At 38.9% G+C, this 23146-nt stretch overlaps 1 protein-coding gene across 7 annotated transcripts in view; it reads right to left on the minus strand.

Annotated features, from left to right (window-relative positions):
- Nucleotides 1–23146, minus strand: part of MIPOL1 (mirror-image polydactyly 1) — a 197177-nt gene that overhangs the window by 31444 nt on the left and 142587 nt on the right. For all 7 annotated transcript variants that reach the window (XM_030485266.1, XM_030485272.1, XM_030485265.1 and 4 more), the window contains one exon: nt 20906–21000. In XM_030485266.1, the coding sequence (XP_030341126.1) occupies nt 20906–21000 (95 nt within the window). The remainder of the gene's footprint in view (nt 1–20905; nt 21001–23146) is intronic.

Below are 23146 nucleotides of genomic sequence, written 5' to 3' on the forward strand. Positions count from 1 at the left end.
TTTTGATGATCCTTGCCAATTCTGAACACTGTCTCTTACTTGGAAACCATGGTATTATGGCGTACATGAACATCAGGCCTTCTGAGCAGGCATTTCAGGATCAGCTCCTACAGCTCCACGCACCTACATACCAAACTGGGCTGGACTGCCACCCCTTCAGCTCCCACAGACTTGACAGTACATAGTAAATTGCTGGCTTGAACCTTTACTCTCCAAAATGCCAACCACGGAAATCTTTCCTGATGACAAAGAATGCACACATTCAAGAGTCAGGCATTTCTGCTAAAAGCCTTAAATGAAGTCTCTTGTCACTGTAGTTTGAATTTAGATTTGCCTGCAAAACGAACAAAATCTAATAGAGATTTCTTTGTTGGAAATTATGCATGAAGTTAAGGCCAATTTGGTTTGTGCCTTTAGTTTCCTGTGCAGCTTCTCACTGGTAAGAATAATGGCTTCTGACTTCCATTTTGCATGAATGACCTACACAGAGCCAATTTTATTTGAAATGAACAAAATCCTTCTGCGAAAAGTAGTAACACTAGTGAATCATGTCTTGTATTAGATAACTGCAACAATTCAGATGAAACAAATAAGAATCCTGACCCTGAAAACTGAAACAACAAGTGAAGCGTCCATCCAGTGCAAAGGGGTATTTCATAGTTACATCCACCCATACATCTATATAAAATAAATCTGATAGTACTCATACATATCATAATGTAGGCATCAGAATCACCTGAAAACAAACTCACTGTAATGACTATATGCTATTGACTTTTATTTTTGTCTCCAGGGAATAGTGTTTACTTTGCCTTAAAATTTATATGAGTCATTTTGTTATATGCCTTTTTTTAATTAGTCTGAAGGAAACAGTCATTTGAGAAAGAGAGCGGAAATCAATTCTGATTCGATACTGATAGCTACTGTGCGATGTAAACTGTGTGTTCTTTCTAATTAAATGTAAACACGCGCAGTTCTAAAGTCCAGGAGTGATGACAACAACTACTAGAAAGGATTGCTTAAGCCCTGGTCAACTGATTCTTGTGAACCTTTTGTTCATACCGTAGGTGTGCTTGTGCAATCTGTCGCAGGGTGAACACCAGTTGTAACTGACTTTATTTTAGGTCATCTTCAGAGAAAAGACTTGACAAGAATGTGGAGCACTCTGTAATACCTCCAGTTACCCATTAACTATGTCCTTCTGATAGCTAATCAATAGCATTGCATGGAGCCAAACACACTGCACTGAACTGCCCCTCTTCCAAAAGCCAAGTCTTGGTAAATATTTAATGGCAGTAAAGGTGTTTTGACTCTTATCAATCTGATATGTTAAAGAACTCTTGAAAGAAACTTTATCTTGCTTCTCTCTGCATAAATAATTAGTTCAGTTACAATTTTAGTCTTATGCAAAAGCACTTAATTTAATGATCTAATGCTTTTAAATCAAGGCTTTGAACAGAGAAAATGTAGTTTCAATCCATGTTACAAAATAAAGAAAAATCAAAGTTTATTTCCTTGATAAAATGCCAACTAGAAATATACATCAAGGAACCCAGCCCTTTATGCTGTAGTAGTAAATACTGTGCCACACTCGCTCAAAACCTGTTATACAAGCGCACATTTGAGATTTTCTTACAAGGCTTCAGTTTCTGTAAAATTCTTAGCTCTCACTCACATCAAGATGGTGTAGGATTTTTTAGCCTCTTCACCAGGGGTAAAAAACAACTCTAAAATAGTTATCTGAGATCCAGAGACTTTCTGTTCCCATACAGTGAATATTCCCATCTTCAACTGGGTATATTCTCAGCTAATGGGTTTTTCCACTTTCTATTTTATTGTGCAAAGCAGCCTGTCTAGATCACTAAATAGAGAAACATTTTTATCCTGACCCCTTAAAATCTTGTGTGTGTACCCCTCTGCTACAGCCAGGTTGGATCTGAACATCTTAGAGACTTAAGCTTACTCCATGCCTCTGTGCTAATGTCACAGGATGAAGACAGTGGAGTTTCCAGACCCCCTCTCCCAGCACAGTCTTCCAGCCTTCTCTGCATGCTCCAACTTCGGTATGAGCCTAAGTATTTTGAAGAAACTGATTCAGCAGTGGATCCAAGCTTTTTCTTGGAAGATAATCTGGGAATAAAACATTGATAGTGTTTCAGTTTCCAAAATGTGAATCACCGTAAATGTTTTCCCAGAAGTATAAGCATTATTTTTTCCCCCCAGCATTTAAATGGCCTTTTTAGTGCTCTTGATGCCATTCAATAGATTTCAAAAATAAATATCAAGGGAATAATTCCCAAACACTGGAACAGATAAACTGAACAGCCTGGAGTTTTCCAATTACTAGTAATTGGCTCTGATGAAAACAGTATTAATTAAAATTAGAAAGGAATATAAATCAATCAAGCAGTAAAGCACATGGCACCATTCAGGAACGACCGGCTGAAGAAAGCATGTTACTAATAACCTCAGAAAGTATCTTGTACTTAATACAATGTTATCTTTATAAATCAGACATGATCGCGAATTTTACAGCTGTCCTGATTTGCTATCGTGATCGCTTAGCTTAACTCCCTCACTGAACCAGAAAAGCAAGAGATGAAGCTGTCTTGAACCCAGGGCTGGAAGCCAGCTTTGCCTTCCAACACAGCCAGGAACATCCAGCTGAATAGATAGAAGAGAAGAGTCTCTCCAGGAGAAGGCAATTAGAAGAAATACCAAGAATGGAAACATGTTTCAAAGATAGAATAACCAAATACATATGGAATTTGGGAGAGGGATGATCTCATGGATGAGATGAGTAGCCCTAAAGCTAGAAACCCTCAAATGTGACTGACCTGGGAAGGGGAATGACATGGGGACTCTGCCCTCTTGTCATTACTTTGCTGCTGAATGATTCATATGGTTAAAAATATTCAAATGACTTTTTTTTTTTAGAAATTAAAATATACCCTTTTTTTTTTTTTTTTTTTTTTAATATTTAATTTGAGGATACTTCCCCAGGTGCCCCAGGAAAATAAAACAGAGAATATTTGAACAGTTTTGTCTGATCTTTCTCACAGGCATTGCTGAAAAATATTAAGCAACTCTGACCAAAAGCAAACAAGGTGTCCTGTACTCCAGCACATGCCCAGCTGTGGCCACTAATGTGCCAAGAAGTGAGGTACACTGATGAACTCCAGGTGAGTGTGCCTAGAACATGGTTTCCTCACTTATTTGGTACTGTGCACTGTGCACAGCAACACGTGCACACGTGCCACTTTGCAATGGCTGGTGAGTCACTAGGAGGACTGAATGTGGTGCAGTCTGAGAACCTTCCTCCAGACCAGAACAGAACCGCCGTGTTTACTTTAAAGTTATCACGGCTTTTCCCATGCAAAAATGCAGTTGGTTTGGGGATTGCTATGCAGATACACACTTAGCAAGTCACCTCCTGAAAGCCACGTAAATGACACAATGGCAATGTATCACTACTCAGTAAGCCATGTCTTACCTAGCTGCTGCCGCCAAACCCTTATTCATATAAATCATACAGCTCCTTGGACAGTTAGGCACTATGAAACCAGGCAGTTAAAATGATGGCTTAAATGATAAAGGGAGCGCCTGGGAAATTTAATATAGGGGAAGTCTGCTTCCCTATTGTACCCATGCTTACTGAAGCAACTGGGCAGACTTGTCTGGGCCATTCTCCTTAACGTGAAACAAGGACGCATGCTGGGGGAATGATTTAGTGGATTGGGGATCTGTCTTGAATTCCCTCTTCTATTTCATGTATTCTGTGTGTTATTGAGCAAGTCACAACATGCAAACCTTAGCCTTCCATGCTGAAACCAGAAGTGAAGTGCCTTTCCCTCACTTTTTGTCATCTTTAAATTCTAAGCTTTGGGCGCCCAGGATTGCTTCTTATTACCTACATGTGCCACATCTGGAAACCTGAGGCCCTGATCTTGCTTCAGGTCTCAGTGCAAATTATTATTCATGGAAGGACACAGAAAAGCTAATTAACAGTATGCATGTGTTGGCAATGCACATCAGCTTGGTTAGCCTCAGCAGATAGATACAGGTTTGGGAACTCTACAAAAAAACCCACAACAGTTTCTCACAGGGAGGCAGTTTCCCACCGCCACCGTGGGACATAAGGAGTGACAGCAGCCTGCTGTGCTTCATTGAGCTGCTGTGAGCACCAAGATCCTTGTTACCCGAGATGATGTTCTTGGCTTCCTCCCAGACAAAAGGGGCCATCAGCTGGAAGCTGAATCACACAACTTGCATACCATCTTGCAAAGCTAGAGATTAGACTGGTGGGGGCTGGGGAAAAATCAGTGGAGAGCTCCAAAGCATAGGGACTGGAAACAGGATGCAAACAGATGCTGAACTGATTTCTGTATCCTAAAACTTTTAAATGAACTTCCCTCACCTCTCTCTTCCTATGTCCTCATGAATTTTGACCATTGGGCTACTGAAATAAAACCTGTAAAAGAATAATAAGCTGTGCACTTTAATTTAGCCTGGGTGAAGAGGAAATCAACATTTTAAACTTCATTTCACAAGAAAAACTGCAAGTTTTAATTTTTGCCAGCATATAATTTCTCCATAACCAGCAGGTAAAAGTGAAACACTGTAGCTGGAAATGTATTGGTTGCACTGAACCACAGAATTAATTACTTTCTCAGGACCTGACAAGGAAACTGAATGAGTGTGAAAGCTCTTGTGAAATATAGCAATTCAACGCCGTTCAATTCCTTATTTGTTTTCTGAACAGGACAAGATAATTATTGTAGTATGAATACTGCCTACTGTGCTTATACACATTCAACATATAGTATACTCTCCTCTGACAGGAGCAGTAACATTGCTCAAGAGGAAGAACTAAATTCCTACATCACGATAGCCCTTGTTCTACTGTAACAACTGTAGAAGTATAATATATGACTCTTTTGGTAACCACAGTAGGAAAGAATTGCTAAATGGAAGAATAAATATTTCTGTATCTCCACCAAAGATCTTTCTTAGGATGGAAGTCCAAACAAACAGAATGTGATGTTATATGAGCCTGGACAACATTAAAATCCTGCCTAGCTCAGGAGCAAAAGAAAGGTAAACCAGATAATATGAACCTTGTTACCCATCCTGCCCACTCCTTTGCGTGAAGGACAAATTCTCAGCACTTCTCCTTCCTTTTCCCAGTTCAATCTTCTTGAATGACAGTAGAGGCCATTAGTGCATTTCCTGCTGAGGACCAGGAGAAAGCCTAGTAAAGAATGCCTTGAATTGTATCGAGAAGCTAAAGGCTGTGGACATCAGGTAGATACATACACTGTTCTGTGTGTTTAGTACAACTAAATACTTCCTGGAAATCTTACTGCTTCCTTCTGATCTTTGGAAATGGAATACAAGAAGAGAAAGAATGCAAGAAAAATATTGCTTTATACACCCCCAAAAAAAGGGACAAGAAGAAAAAGTTCCTTCAAGAGTAAAAGGAAACAATAACTAATCTAGATGTTTGAAATTTTGGCCTTAACGTTGCTTACCTCAACGACCATGGGACAGGTACAAAACAAATCCTTCAGGGAAAATTTTGAATGTGATAGACAGAGTTTTTACCTTAATGAGATATGTAAGATCAGAACCTATGAATCAAGCCTATAATATGCCCCTAAGTTATTTCTTCATGGACAGCAGGTGAGCGGATGTCATTCCTCTGTTTAATCAGGAGTTAAAGCGTGTACAGTAATTCCTTATTTTCACAATATTCCTTCTGACAAAGATAACAACCATAAGAATAGCTCCCAGCTGGCTAAACCTGACATACAGGTTTTGTTAATAAAAAAATGCATGACTTAATTAATGAAACGGATCTATTAAGACTGTCCCGCAATCTACCACAGTGGCCCCACCTACAGCTGAACTCGACATGACCTATCTTATGCAAAAAGAATTGTAATAACTTGCACTGAAAGCTGTTATAGAGGAAAGGTTGCTATGAAGAAAAAAATATGACTCAGAAATGCATATAATGCCCCTAGAGGAGAAAGCTTAGCATTTTCACTTTTACTCAATGTTTTATTTTACAGTGAATAATTGAAACAATTTTGCTAAACTGTGTAAAATTATTTCATCAAGAGTAATTACGTTTGATCTATTAGCACCTGATACTATCTATTGTCTAAATTGCTTGCATTCAATCCATGAGTAATGTCAACAGTATTAACGTCCATTATGGAAGCATTAGCTGAGTAAAAATAATTTTTAAGTGTTCGACATTCTTGTAACCTTCCTCCAGCTTAATGTTCAAAGGAAGGATCATTATACCAGCATCTTGGACTTTTTTTAAAGGCATGTCTACATAAGTCAGCAAACTCAGGGTCTTTAAACTCACAAACAATTTACCTGTTTTGTTCTGGCAAGCATACATCTGTAGCAATCTACTCATTTTACATTCTTCTCTGTTCACGTCTAGCTATCCCACACTAAATGGCTATCCAAATTCACCTCCATCAACTTTGGCAGGCTCAAAACCTCCTTTGCTAAACCAGTTTTTTTTCCCCTCCAATCATAAAGAGCTGCACTGTTACGAACAGAAAAAAGGAACTCTGCAACATTTCTACACTAAAGTTATACATATTTTTATTGACTTGACCAAAAAAAACCCCTGACGAACCACCCACAAACCTGAACTAATACAACAACTGGACTCACCTACCTGGAAAGCAGCTAGTTTTTTTCTCTCTTGTAGCCTCATCCTTATTTTAAAGGTTTCCAAATTCTTGCTGCCTTTTAGCAGAGGAAATATTATGAACTGTTTGAGATTACATTCTCACTTACAGCGATGAATGCCACAGTCTTCTCCAGAATAAAAAGCTACTTTCTCTCCTTGGAATAGTAATTTTACAGTAATTTAGAGGAAGCAGGAGAAACAGTTGGTCATTAGACATTAAATATATTAATAGGGCACTCACAGTGTATAGTTCATCTGGAAAAGGCAGTTCTGTACTTGCATTTCAGAAGGACTGCTGCAATACAATAGCTACTGTGATAAGTTTAGGTTTACCCCACTTAACATTTAGCAGAATCCAATAAAGAAAACTTACATCAATGTATTTTCCAAAAATTGCATGAGTAGCACTATTCACATCTTCCAGAGAGGGGAATCGAGAGGCAAAAAACCCCACAAACATTCCAAAAGAGTCCTTTCATTTCCATTCCCCAGCAGAGATCTTTAGGACTTGGTGTTTACAAGTTTCTGGGACTTGGAACTCCAAATGAAAACGATGACAAATCAGAATATTCAAAGGAAGAGCCCCCCAGCACTTTAGCAGCATGTGTAAAATCATCCACTTCTCCAGACTCATGTCACTCCTGAAGTCCTGCTCAGTTCTCTGGAAACCTCAGGTCTGAGCATATGGATTGACCATTCAGCAGCACTTTACTGCTACACGGCACTGTTGGAAATGGAGCTTCTGCAGAGCTCAGGAAAATGATCCAAAAAAAAAAAGAAAAAAGATACACAGGTAATGTAGGATGCTGGCTTGCTTAATAAAAGGGTTTATGTAATTCCCTGGAGTAGAAGGAAAGGTGATTAATATGAAGTCTGGTCCCTTCGGACATATAAAGCAAGCATAATTTCCAAGGAGAGAAATTCTATCTGCTCCCAAGACACTGTGAATCTGCTCTTTATATTTTCCTTTCCTAGCACTAGTTCTTCATGATCTATCAAGCCTTAAAGTCATAACACTTTGAGGAAGGCTTTGTGCATCTCCTTACCCTGAAGTTCTGACTCATTTAAGTGATTAGGTCAACTGCCTAAATTATGGAAGGCAGAACAGTAATAGAGATAAAATAACAGGAACACTTCAGAGCACACTTAAATCAATGGGAGAACTCTCGAGGCCAAGGTAAATATATCTGTTTATAAGGAACTCAAGAAATGGGGACACTAAGAGAAACAGGCATGCTCCCTACATTCTGAGCTTTTAATGTAGACCTTTGTGTCGTATTGCCTACTCTGGGGAAAACAAGTTCTTCGTTTTGTCTGAGGAAAAAAATTAGTTCACAGGAATCTGAACAAATGTTAAAAACCTATGCCTACAGCTAGGGGGTACATGACCCAGTTCAGAAGTCATTTGTAAGAGCAGAGTAGATTAGAGGACTGATGGTGGACAAAAAACTTTGGGACACACAAACTAGGTATTTTACAGCAAACAAAAATGGGAAACAGCTCGCCAAAATAATCAGAAATTAGAATCTGATGTATATTATCAAAAGAAGGTAACATCTTGCCTATGTTTATGATGAGTAAATCTCACTGGCTGTTTAAGCTGAAGCACAGACAAGCATTCATAGGGAAACTATGGGAAAGAGAAATGGAATATGACATTCTCCAAGTAACTATGGTGTGTGTGGGGGAAGAACTTCAGTTGCTGGCCCCATCAAGTCTTGACAAAAGGAATGCGAGAGCTGTTCCCAAGGTGAAAAAAGGCAGCCTGAACAATTTGGCTAATGGGATCACATTGAGCTAATGGGATCACCATGACTTGCTTTGTTTCTGCTGGTGTATGTCAAAACTCTGATGTGTTTTAAAACACATTCTATAGCAGTAGGCTAAATCTTGAGGCATTTTGGAGACAATTTACATAACTTCAGGTTTTGAGACTTGTGTGGAAAAGTCTATGGGGCAAGAACACATCATGATCATAAGTTTACAAATTGTGAGAGTTTTTCCTCTGTGAGAGAAAGAAAAAGAAACAGAAGGCTTGAACTTGTTAATATCTTATTAAACAGACCTTTACTGCTGCTGCCCTCACACAGAGATGCAGACGTTACAGACACTTCACATTTGCACAAGCCCCCAGTTGCTATCTGTCACAAGCCGGGTGCAGATGAGAATAAATCAAACTACACTGTAGCACCAAGATGTACTATGGCTTGGCAAGCACTGACAACACTCAGGAACACTGTAAGTAATATTACTGATTTCTAGAAGCTCTGGAAAGCTTGCTTAATAATCTTGGCTATGGTACCCTGCAAGCATTCTAGAGATGCTCCTGGGCCAACACATGAGGATTTAAAAATAAAACAGTACAGGTCAAAATGATCAAGCTTTGGTGCCTATAGTAAAACTATGCTGCAGCAAATGACTGGTTTTCCAAAGGGGGACTTGCAGATCCCTTCCCAGCTCGAAGTAAAGACTCAGGTGCTTGAACTTACTTATCCAAGACTAAAAATTTTGGCCACACTGTTTAACAGGGAGATCTGCTGGGAGGCCTCTTGTAACCAGATTTTTTTTTCTTAAAGCCTCACATTATTGGACAGATACTGGCCCAAGTCCAATCCACAATTGCAAATCCAAAGAAATAGCTCAGAGCAAACCAGCAGCCTTATTAGCTTTTAAAGATTTCATTTTCAAGAACTCAAGACCCTTTATTGACTAATGAAAGGTTGGGTCCCCAAGCCCACAGACTGATGTTGCTTGGAACATATTTTAATCATTTCGGAGTGCTAGCAGCCATCTGTCTAAAGAGCTTTGATTGCATAAATGCACTCTGAACTGCAGCTTCTTCTGACTCTAAACCCTTTCTGAGAGCCAAAGGGAACCCACAGGCATGGCAACTTTGAGACAATTCAAGGCCTTGTGATGCGATAAGGCTGCTTTTATTATTTAGCGCATCATTAGACTTAATGACACCACAGATAACAGATACTCTGAAAAGATATCATTGTCATCTCCTATCTTGTAACAGTAATATCCAATTGTGACTTCACTTTGTTTCTACCTTCTTACTTACTATGTTATTTTAGAACAGATGAAAAAATAATCTTTTTTTTCCCTGCTGCAAGCACTATTTTTGTTAGAAATACTAACAAAATAAACATATAACAAATGAATAACACAAAAGACAAATGAGAACTCTCTTTTTCTCTTTTTTCTCCACTGTTTTCCTACCTTTTTTTTTTTTAAGATACAGAAGACAAGAAAACAAATCCCAAATCATCTACTGTATTTATAGTTTAGGCTATTGACTGTTGGGCAGATACTGTTTGGCTATCACTGAATACAAATTTACATTGAAAAGTGAGGGATCCCTTGCAGTTGCAGCTTTTATAATGTTAATATTTATGAACAAATTTTACATAATTGCCATAATTGTTTCCTACTCTAACTTAAAATACTTTGGGCATCTCAGAGCTTATTTCGTGGTCATCAGTGTTTTCATCCTGATGTCTGCTGATCGTACAGACACATACTATTAACCCGGAAAGCTTGGAAGCAGCAACTATATCAAGCAGGAAGAAAAAATATTTATATTTTCAGAGCTAAGAACTTTCTCTCAAAAATGAAACCAGCAGTCTCAAGAAAGCAGCAAAACCTGCATAAAAATAGCTCTTTTGATGACAGGAGAGACACAATGGTGGATTCTGTGTGGCAGACCATGACATTATTCGCTCCAATTGTAAGCAACCTCAGGGGGTTCAACCCTGAGATTACATGACTTGCAGGTTTCTCTTCCCTCTGAGATCTGATTCTTGCCCCTTTTACTCACTTAGGACACTAGTCACCGGTTGCCAGAAAAAACCTTTCACTATCACACACTGCAATATTGTATTTTTCAATTCACTAGCCTTCATACTAAGCGTGGCTAGCTGGCAGTGTGAAGAAGGTAAAAGAAAGAAATAAACACAGCACTTCCGTGTTGCTCAGGAAAACATTTATGGGCGGCCATGCTCTAATCTGTATCACTATACAGCACAGACTAAGAAAAAAAAAAAGACAAAACCAAATCATGAAGTGGCTCAGGTAGGGAAAGAGCTTCTCTAAACTCACTTTGGTGTCAAAGAACGTCTGCTACTGATTATTCAATCAGTGTTACTCCCTCCCTTTCCTTCTGTGGCTTTTCCTTCCAAGCTCACAGCCAGAAAACCTCTGCCAGTGAGACAGCAGCTCTATACCACTTTCTTGGTGGTGGTAGGAAAAAAAAACAAGTTGCTCTGTGCTACTTCTTCCTATCATGACCATAGGAACTGCAGCTTATAAAAGCAAACCATTACTAATATGCTACATTTTACTCAAATATTTGAAAGACTCAGAATTGTGCAAATCCCAGCAGGCCCATTTATTCACTGGAAAACTGTGGCTAAAGTTTCCAAGTTGGTCCCTATTCTCTCTAAAAATGACAGCCTTCACACCTATGCTGGAAGAATTACCCATACCAGATGAATAACACATTGTTATGCAGTGCTGGACACAATGCTAAAACCCTTCAGCTTCCAAAACACAAGACCTCTACCACATTAGTTAGAAAAGCAGCTTGTGGACAGAATATAAAACCAGAAATTTTTCCAGGAAAAGGCATCAGCATGACATGCATGTAGCAATTTACTACAAGCTGTAACTTAAAAAAGCAACTGAATAAAGAAAATACCTTACTCTCAGCTTCTCTCTTTGTAAACACAACAGGTGGGTAGTCTGCAGGCTTGTGTTCTGTGACAGGCAGAGGCCTTCTGTCACCTGAATTCCTAGATGCTTCCTAACTGAAGTTTTCCATTGACTTCACTGTGAGCAGGGTTAAGGTCAAAACAAGAAAACCAATGTTTTCTCTAGCACTGGCTGAAAATTGCTCATGTGGAAAGTGTTCTCACCAAACAATTTTTTTTTTTTTAATTGGGAGATGTAGATTCCAACACAAAACAAATATGTTGGCTTCCTGTGGCAAATTTCTAAGTGAAAATTTTCCTTTCACCTTGGCATTTCAACTTGAAATTCTATTTTGCTTCAACTCTTCAGCTGAAGAAAATCGAACTGAAACACAGCAAAATTTTTGAAATTTTTGAATTGACATTTTAATATAAAAATGTCTTGTGAACAAAACAACAAAAAAGAAATGGCATTTAAAATCCCCCTGACAATGTTACTACTTTATTTCTAAATATCATATTCATAACAAAAGAATTTCTCTTTAATACAATACTTATAGGGCAAGCCAAAGTATTTTTTTTTTTCCAGTTCTAGATTTTCTTTCAAACTTCTTATGGGAATTTCTTTCTTTCAAACAGCTCTTATTTCACATGCAGTTTTCCTGTATTTCCTTAACTTGCTCTAGAGAGGGCTGCTGCTTATCCTGTATCTGTTTTCCTTCCCTCACGTCAAAGTAGGAGTAGCATAATTTTCATAGTCATAGATCTCTAAAGGTGTTAGGCAAAATGGTAAAACATCTTATTCAGTTTACATGATTAAAGCAGCTGAAGCAGAGTTTAGTGATGTGGTTCATCTATATTCATCCAGCATTTCAATGGCAGAACAGAATATGTAGCCTTTGGCCATACACCCTTTTTTCCAGATTACAGATTTCATAATCTTATATATCCTCTTCATAGATTTTTCCAATGTTTCTTTTGAGTATCCTTACATTATACAGAATAGATATGAACTCTACTGATCTCAATGTGCTAATTTTTACAAGTATTTCTACAGGAGTAGAATACTTTGCATTACTCCAATCTATCAGTAGCAGTCAGTCAGTTGCTTGCAGGTAGTTCTCCCAGAGACTTTAAACCTTCCTTCTAATAACTCCGTTTTGTTAGGATTTAACAAATTTCCTAGAAACCTCTAGCTATGTACTTGTTCCAAAAAGCACAGAACAGAATCACACTTCCTAGACTTTTCAGCTCACTGAGAAATGAAGGAAGTCATAACAGAAAACCAGAGAACAGAGGTAAAAAAGAAGGGAAAGGAATCAGCCGGGTGAAGGAGAGCTGCTAACAGAAGACTAGCATGGCCATGTATACAGAGTCGTGAGACCATATCGCACCTTATGACAACAAATTCCTTTCTGTCAAGCAAATTCCTGCTCTTCGAGAAGAGCAGAAACTCATTTGAAAAGGTCCATCACAGCAAAATTGACATGGTAAGTGTTGTTTTAGTTCACGCTACCCCATGATAGTAAATTGGTAGAAAAGACATCTGCTCAGTCTGGTAGAATACAGTATAAGGTGCTGCAGAGGGCTTCTAGTTTTAATGTGCTTAGCACAAGTGTCTGGTTGGTCTTCAACTAACCTTACAAACTTGAGAAATTTTGCCAGTATAACACACCCAGTAATGGAAACAGTAGCAGAATTAGCACAGTACATGGTGCAAATTGAAACTCACAGAGCATGTTAAACACTTTGGCTCATATTCATACTGCCCAGGCTCTTCCACAGATCTGCTGCTTAGTGTTTCCTATTGGCAAGGCACCTCTGAAGGCCAAGAGCCAGCCCTTGGAGACATTAGGCACAAAGATTTCGTAAAATGTAGGTCAGACCAATCCATGCCTGTGTCAACAGCATCACAAGGCAATTTCAGCGTTCTACATTCACCTCTGCTGGTTGCAGGGACGGCATAGGGTGGGTTATTATTCCATCAGGTGTTGGGGATCTCTGACAGTTCAGTGCTTCCTCTCCCTCGAAGTTTTTATAAATCATAGGCCAAGTAGGAAATTATTTCTCCATGCAACATTTTTTTTTTCCCAGTGAGATGGGAAAATTTCAAAATCATGTCAGAGCAAAAAGAAAAACATTCAAAGTATTTTTTGTGTGTGTCTCTAAATGAATGAGAGACAGAGGAAGCTCAGAGAGCACTCTGATGGCTAAGACATTCCATTGATAGGCAAAAAAGATAGCTTCCACAGCCCTGACAGGTTCAGATACTGCTTTCCCTTTTCATTGCCTGCCAAACAGGCACTGTAAACACTATGACTATGGTATATACTGGAGTCTGTACCTATCATCCCTCTTCTGTGCAAATGGTCAAATACTAATTGGAGTACAAATACAAGTCTAGTCTGCCAAACTCCCAGGGAAGTTCCCTATCCACTGATTTATAAAGACAGTCCCTCTGACTTTATTATTGCTAGAAAGTAGAGCAAATGCAGAAGGAGAGACAAATAATCAGTTCCAGGCTAGAGAACAAGTTTGGGAATGGGGCAGGTGGAAGATGATAATAAATCATCTGAAATATATAAGGATAACAGGGATAACAAGGTAGGGCTCTGCTTCAACCACTCACCTGCACTGAGATACTGCAAAATACAGCCAGCTCAGTAGTGCCGGTAAAACTTCATGCACCTGCTTTGCCAAAGCAGAGCAGCTTACTGATCTGTTGTCCCCCTTCAGATGTCTGATCCAATTCATGAAACAACCTCCAAACCCTGGACTTCTATCTCCTGTAACACTAATGAGACTTGCGATTGCACAAGCAACCAGGAGAAAAATGCAAAGAAGACAGGGGGCTTACCAGTGGGAAACTGCTTATAGGACTGCAAAGTGAGAAAGACACACAACCTAAGATCCCAATTCTTTCAGGGCTGCAGCACCTCATTGGAAAGTGGCATGATAACAGAGCAGAAGCTTGAACTCGCAGATTCTAAATCCCAGATCCAAATTACTAGGGTGTTGGCTCCCCTTGGCCTGAGAAATAGACTAAAATTCACTGAAACCTCCATGGGTTGCTCAGAGAAGGTGTGGTTTTAACCAGTCTGATTTAAAAGACGACATGCCCCCTAATTTTTGACTAGTTTCAGCACTCAGTTCAATAAACAGGATGAAAGCATGCACATTAAAAAAACCAAACAACAAACGACAGCTAAATCTCCATTCCTTGCATGTTCAAATCTCCTACAGAAATCAGTGGGACTTTATATGTAGAGAACAAACTAAAAAATATAGTTTGGATAGTACCTGAGGTTTTTTATAATAATGAAAGACAAAAGAACCTTAGGGTTCCCTTACAGAGCCATTGTTTTCTATATGTTTGGCTGTATCGAATTGGAGTAGGTTAGGTTCCTTCACAGGAAGGTATATCACACAGTCTCCCACTGTATCATAGATGCAAGCACCTCATCTCTTTGGTATAAAAGAATCTTTCATCTACTTGGAAGTGGGAAATTAAATTAGCTTAAGATTTATGTTTGATGTCAGGTGTCTGAAACTCTTAGATAAAATAAAATTTACTGTTGCAAGGACAGAGGATACTTAAAACACAACTGCCATCTCCCCAAACTGCCATCTCCTCCCTGATCTCCCCAAAATTGTTCTGCAAAAAGAGCAGTAGGTTTACAGTGGTATCATTATCCAGTCATTCTTCTTAATGACTGTAGTTATACCAAGTTACATCTAAAGCAACTAATATTGGAACAATGACAGCAACTACCAGAACAGTAGTGAGCAGACAGGGTGATAAGAGCAGGAAAATGAGTCAATGGCCATAACTGAAAAAGTGAAATAAAAAAAACCGCCATGAAAAGACCAGTTCTCTGAGGTAAACTGCAGGGACAGGTGCTCAGGGTGTTCTGCTATTGCCTTAGATGAAGGACTGAGCTCACCACTCTGTGCTAGTGGTTGTAACCTCACTAATGGCTCTGTAAATGGGTTAAAGTTCATTTAGACTGGGAGGCTGGATGTTAGAGCAGCCCAATCTTCTGCTACACATCATATCCCCCTGTGAGAAATCTGGACTGAAGAAAGCTCTGAAAAAGACTGACAGATGGCAGAAGAAACAGGCTGAAATGGTTGAGCAGGGGTCAATCAGAGAACAGGAGACTGAGTATTTAGCCAGTTGTATTCTGACTTGCTACTGCAGTGGCTGCAAATCAAATAGAATACAAGAGGATGAATACTGACATGTTAGGTAGAAACAATTTATAGTTTTTAATGTAATAGTCCTTAAAACTGGAATGAGAGGAACAGTCTAACAGCAAGAATTACACCATTACATATCCACGTACAGAGACCATGGAGCATTGCAACAAGGTTTCACTGTCCCTCCTCTGCCGTGAACATCAGACTTAGCAAATAGATGGCTTTTGGAGCACTTGATTGAATAGCAGAGGAGCCTCTTAAATTGTCATTGAAATAACTACTCAAACTTATGAAAAGCATGCCTCAATTTTACCTCAGAGCCTGGACATACCAAGTCTTACCCTTAGCAGCTTCATTCAAAGGTGCGTGGACTAATGCAGATGTACATAACTTACGCAGCTGGAGAGTAAACAATTTTACTGAATTGAGCATCACTGCATCTGACTCCAACATGAAACCTACCAAAACCATACTTTTAAATAGGGATAGTCCTTCATTTTTATTTTGCTGTCTTTCTTTGTAATGAGGTTGATTTGTTAAGAGGTGTACCTTTTACTGTACTGGTTAAAATTTGTTCAAATTATTTGTCTGTGAAAACTCCTGGTGTCCTTTCAGTGAAATACTGTAGACATTAAAATAAAAGCAATTGGGAAAAAAAGTATGTATTTCCCTATATAGAGAAATACTTCTCATACACAGCTGTGCTGTTTTAGCTAATATGTGAAAAATAAGGAGTATGCAATAGCATATGTCTGTCAGCATTTTAACTTGTAGAAGTACACTTCTGAAGCGTTGAAATAGAAGGAAACTGGTTATATAAATCAGACCATATAAAAAAATATGCAAATAAAAAACTTGTGATGATGTTCAAACAAAAGAGCTGTGTGAGAAAGAGGTAGTGGGATTAACACTTCCACACAGTTCAAAAGTGATTATTTGGATATAGCCTTCTTTTGTCACTGAGGATCTATAATTTGCATTAATCCCTACCTTAAAGAATACTATAATGAAACAAATATATTAGTAAGCTAGAAACTCTATACTGTTCCTAACTCTTATGCAAATTTTCATTTCTGATATGTATTTTGGGGTTACTATCCAGAAAATGCCATTTTCCTTTTAAGACATGACACAGAAACAACATAAATAGAATAAACAGACGCAGAGAACCTGTCCAACTATATTTGGAGCCAATTTCCTCTCCCTTCTGTATCTGAACTAGATTCTTCCTCCTTTTCCTTTTCCTCCTTTTCACTTCTCTTTCCTTTTAAAGAAGGCTAGAAATGTTCTGGTATGTGCTTTCTTTTCAGAAAGTCAAAATCCAGATGGGAACCAATGTTCCATCATTTATTCCCGAAAAGCTTTTTTTAATTTTGGTTTGGGTCTTTCAGGCCTTCCATGAAACTCTAGTTTCATCTAGGATTCACTTTCTACTTCATCTGCAAAGAAGTATGGTTTACAACACAGACTTCTTTCACAGTTGGAGAAAAAAATTTGAAGAGCTTCAAACAGCAGAAGCTACCAGATCACAGAATTATAGAACATTTCAGGTTGGAAGTGGTGACTGGAGGTCTTTAGTCCAACCAACCTCCCTCTCAAAGTGATATCAACAATAATATCAGACCGGGTTACTTATGACTTTATCAAGTCACACCCTGGAAATCTCCAAAGATGGAGACAGAAAAACCCTCTGGGCAACCTGTTCCAATGATGGGCATCTCTCACGGTGAAAAAACTTTCTCTTATAACCAGTCTGAAACTCTGTTTCAATGCAAGCCTGTTGTCTCTCACCCTCTTGTCATGCAGCACTGTGAAGAGCCTGTCCTTGATAGACATTGTCATGCTGCTGTTAGGTCCCCCTGAAGCCACCAAAGTAAGAAATTTTTCCTTTTCCCAGGCTGAACAAGAACAGTACCCTCAGTCTCTCTTTACAGGGCAAATGCTGAAGCTTCCTGACCATACTGGTGGCCCTCTGTCAAACTCTCTCCCATCCATAGGTTACTTTTACAGTGGACCCAAAACTGGATGCAGTACTCTACACACATACCAGGAATTTTTCTCCTGTTTTTTTTCCTGAAGGTCTCCACTTGTTTCTCTCCTTTGAGCATGCCTGTGCATACATATATTTGCATGTTCACACATACAGATATTCTGGACCTAAGTATCCCTTCCCTGATTTTGCATACTAAAATGCTATTTCGCTTCTTCTGGGTTATACTAGTGTTAGTGAAAGACAGATCAGTATAAAAATACACATTTTAATGTTATATACATATATGCATTCAAAATTTGTTAATATATGCACACAGTCATTACTTTTATGACCAAACGCCTACAAAGTGGCTGTGTAAAAAGGCATGGCTTTAGGTATCCCTTGTACACTTCAACATTAGCCTCTAGTATTTGGTTTTTTTGGTTTTTGTTTGTTTTTTTTTTTTCCCCTTAAATTTGTTTCTCCCAAGTTAAAGGATGTTGTACAAATCTCAGTTAGAACAAGGAAACAAAAAATAAAAGTACGAGAAAATGCTTTTTCTAAGGCCAAGGAAGACCTAAGAGCAGAAGGAGGAGAAGGCACCAAATGAAGCCAAAATTCCCAAGCTGCTGTCATGCTGGCACCGCATAGATGACAGAAGCTGTGAGAAGTCAGCAAACAGGTAAGAGAACAGTAAGTGAAGGAAGTGTGCACACTGCATAATAAGGTGTCTCATTGCAGTTCTACAGTTCAGATGAGGAGTGGAGCATGTGCAGAAGCCTATACTTTGCTCACTGGGGAGCTCTAAAGTCCAAAAGAGAAATAAGTCCAGTGAAATGTAGCCTTGAACAGCAAATCATCTAGCTAACTCATCTGGACCAAAGCAACAAACTTTCACCTCAGTCCAAACTAGGCTGTCTGAAAAACTTTCTCAGTGCTTACTCTAGATTACTACAGCATGGGAAACACTAAACAGAAAGACCCAATAGACATCTACACAAGCATTCCTTAACTAGCTTCCAAATACAAAACAGAGAGTAAATATTCACTCATTTGGGATGGCCTGGGAAATGCACTCTCCACTTTGTCATTCATGATTATTGTGCCCACCCCACCCTTGGTCTGATACAGCCCCCAAAGCTTTATGCACACATGACATATATTCTTTTCTTCATCTGTCTCATTTGGCATGTGTTCAAAGTACTGCCATGCTATTTATTGGATATCAGAGGCTGCAGATGTTCATATAACATAAGGAAAACTGTGATCAAAATGTTAAGAGTTCATAATAGTCCTCATAATGGTGTAATTAATTTCTAACCAAGGCAAAAGATAGGCTTGAAACCTCAAACATTGCTACTAGGCACTTAGTGCTACTGAAATAGCTACTAGGCTACTAGTGCTACTAGGAGTCGTTTTTGTTGCCTTTAACATCCTTCACCAAGTTCAACTCCAGGTGGCCTTTGGCTTTCCTAGCCATGTCTCTGTATGCTCAGTGTTTCTGTACAGAGAGGTTGTGGAGTCTCTGTCCACGGAGGTATTTAAAACTCAACTGGATGTGGTCTGGGGCAACTAGGTGGCACTCCTTGAGCAGAGGGTTGGATGAAATGACCTCCAGAGGTCCCTGCCAACCTCAATCAATCTGTGACTCTGTGGGTCCACTTCAGAATGCATTAGAAAAAAAAATAAATCAGTGAAGTAGGAGATAAAAGTCTTTCAGTTTTGATGTTCTGAATTAGTATGTAACTTGTATAACTTAGTAGTGATAAAACAGTTCTTTCCCCAGGGGATATTCAAGTGAACATTTCCACATTATGGCTAAATCTTGCAAACGCCATTATCAAGCTTACAGTGAAATTTTGCCTTTTCAAATTAAATGCCTTAAGTTAATGACATGGTACATTCTAATGGTGATTCCTGCAAGTCATGATTGTTAACATTTTTGAGATCTAAAGCATTTACATGAGTAAACTGCAACTGCTGCCTACTACAATTGTTAAATACTATGTATTAGTGAAAAGTTGATATGCTGTGTAAGAAATATAACTCATAAGCCAATGAAAGATCTCCTGCAATGTGCAGAGACAAACACAAGCAAACTCTTAATTTCTGAAATATCAATACGAAATTGCATTTCAGTTTTTAAATTATTCTACAAAACCCATTTAAATGAGTAATATGGGCACTATAATAATTTATTTCTAGTTTGGTAAATCATACCATAATTTGTGTACACACTAAATGCTGACCAAATTAATTAAAAGCAATAATCACAAATTGCTTGGGGTTCCTATTCACTATTAACAGGCCTTAAATAAATGCCTATGAGATTTAGGAACAAAAGTTGGTTTTGAAACTTCTCTCCAAGGTTTTAATAAATTTAATGAGAAGAGGAAACTTGAAAAACCTCTAGAAACCAGAGTATTTTTCACTTGTAAACACTGAAACACTGAAAACATACACAGTTCTACTGTTGCAGGTGCTTTTTAGTCATAACTAACTAGTCCTCTTTATTTCCAAAGAACGTAATATTCACACTACATGTATTATTTACCTCTGCAGCCCACATCCCTCATCACAGACATTCAGCCTTCAGATTCACAAGTTTCTGCTGTGTTGATGCCAATTCTCCTGCCTTTAACCTGCTGGTAGCTCTGTATCCCCTCTCACACAGGAGGTCAGGATGAAATGAGAGCTGTAACCCAACATCACTCCATAAAACAACCTAACTCCTTCACTGGACCACACAGAACTTTTCCTTAGGGACTAAAACCCATTGATCCATGCAAACGTTCAGTGCAGTCCACCTAAATTAATGAGAGAAGGGCAATTTCTTTCATTCTCTGTACTGCTACAGAACGTAAGGAATTAAAACACATATATTATATTGGTGTTGAAAAAGAAAACAGTCTTCTAGAATCACAGATTTTATTATTTTAAAATATACGTTGATTAAGTTACATAAGTGCAGCAAACAGGGAAGAAACAAAAACTTCTGTCAACCGGTTCTTTTGTCCTCATGTTTTTAAGCGAACACATTGCTATAATACAGCTCTTTCATTTTTGTGAGAATCGACTGCCAGCAACATTCCCCTTTCCTCAGAAGAAACTAATAGAAAATTTAGGCTATAAGAAAGGGACTTCTATTTCAAAGAAATGGTTGGTGAGCAGTAAACCAGAAATGCAAGCCTTGATTCATTGATGTATTCACATTTCCAACAAATACCTATTTGATAAGGCCATTTCCTCACTCACAGTCAGACACAGTACAGAAAATTTCCCCTATGAGTCACTGATTTATATTAGTATTAATTATTTTACCTGTAATAAACACGCAATGTCTGAATTTCTTCTTCTAATTTTTTGCAGTGTTGAAGAGCAGCCTCTTTTTCTTGTTGCAAGGCTATCAATTCTGCCTGCGAAGTGATAAAAAAATTACAAACAATTTATTCAGAATACACATATTGCTTTGAAAACATAACAATCCTTTGTGCATTCATTTCAGCCGTGCTCTATTATAGTTACATATCCAAAGCTATACTGTTTTGTAACACTGCCTATTTAACTCTTTTGAAAAAACCTTTCTTGTTCTAGCACTGCAATTGTTTCTAGTTTGTTGGTTTTTCTTTTTCCTCAGCAGAATGATGCTTTCAATGGCTTCCCCCATGTATATGATTTTAAATGGCTAAGGTTAGACTTCTGTTCAGTCAAGTGTTTATCAACAAACATACTTCATATTGATAATTGTTCCTATAGTGCAAAACTATTGAGCAACATATAGCAAGTGAAGCAAGGCACTTGGCCACAAACTACCAGTGTGCAACTCTTGGTCTGCACATGGCTCTCCGGCTGTTCAGCATGGCACTTTTGGTGAGAGCCAGTGGCTGATGTTACTAGCAGGAATGCTCCTGGATGACCAGCACCCTGAGCGGTGGTAGACGATGAGGCAACAGGGGCTGATGAGACCGGCACCGCTGGCTCATTTTGGGATCTGGGTACATTCTCACCCAGGACCTAGATTACAGTGGAGTGAGGGAATCTGTGAGCAACCACTGTCATCTCCCACCTGTGAACCCTTCCCGGATGTTTCCACTCCCGTTGTTTATTCACATCATGCTGTGAAGGGCTTGTGACTCACTGCCATTATGGAGATTGCAGCATGTGGCTTGTAAGTCAGGAAGGTAGCCAGCCCCAATAGGGCCTTATGGTTAAAAAGGAGGTAGGAGAAGTAAGTGCTCATGTATATTTAATAGGGCCCTATAGGTTAATCACCAGTAATTTTCAAACGTCCAGTTTCAGTAGCACTGCAGGACTCCCTTTGAGGGCCCAGGTACCATACAAATTATCTTTAAATCAGTGGATGATGAATTGTTGTAACAACAAATAAGATTGGGCTTGCACAGTAATTCTTTGACACATGAGCCTGAGCATTGGGCTGCTTTCCAATGTTTTTAATTCACGGTGTAAGTTGTTAATAGTACAAATCGTAGAGCCCCAAACCAAGAGGTACATGTGTGAGAAACGCTGACTGCAGATCCTGCCAACTCTTCAGGATAACGTTGTGGAAAAAATTTCTTGGTAAATCAAAGACTTGTTACATGAACTATGAATACATGAAGGGAAATGCACTGAGTTCAGCCCCTAGTGCTGCCAAACTCGCTGTACAATCATGAACAACCCTGTCTGTATGCCTCAAAATCTCTCTCCTAAAATAGGGCTCCCACTTGCTTCTGTTTCCTGTTTGTCTATTAAGACTTTAAGTCTTCAAGGCAGGTGTTTTACTGTTTACTGTCAACTCCCAGTCATCTATGGGCAATTTATTCTGCTGGTTGATTAATCATGTCCTGGACACATGGCTGACTCCTGGTGAATTTTATTAAACACCACATTGCACAAATGCAGCTACACAACCAGTCTCTGCACTGTGCTGTTCGGTGTGTCATGCTGCAGGCAGGATTTTGCATTGCCCTGGGTACAGAACCTACCACTGTGCTTCTGCAACAGACATTCATAAAATTTTTATAGGAAGTTCACTAGAGAATAAACCAAACTTTCTTACTGTATGGAGAGTTCCTTCAGCTTTAAAAGCAGAAAGTGTTAATGTTTAACCTCTGAGTGACAATAGTTTAGAGCTGCTGATACTGAAAACAATGCACTGGATGCTGGCAAGCCCTAACTCCTGCCAACAAGAGGTTAAAATCCTCTGCAGGTGAGCCTCTTGTCTGGTGCTGCTTGCTGCCTTGCAAGCAGAACTCACAGAACACAAGGATCTTAGCCAAACCAAGCTATTTTCTGTAATTATACTGTTCTGTAGGTGAAACAACATTCTTAAAAATTGGAAAACACACTTGAATCAAAGTAGGTGGTTTGTTCTAGCGGCCAATAATTAACATCCTTGCCAATTTTCAGTGTACTGTGAAGTGTGATTGAAATGGTAGACTGGAAGGAAATGTTTGCAGCTGACACACCTACTCATGGAGAGATTAACAGCTAGTCTCTTTGGAGAGCTATCATAAAATATAGACCTAATGTTCCACTTGCTTTTCAGGACAAAAGTCAGAA

Source organism: Strigops habroptila, chromosome 4 (assembly GCF_004027225.2).
Source record: "Strigops habroptila isolate Jane chromosome 4, bStrHab1.2.pri, whole genome shotgun sequence".
In the NCBI taxonomy this organism is placed as follows: Eukaryota; Metazoa; Chordata; class Aves; order Psittaciformes; family Psittacidae; genus Strigops; species Strigops habroptila.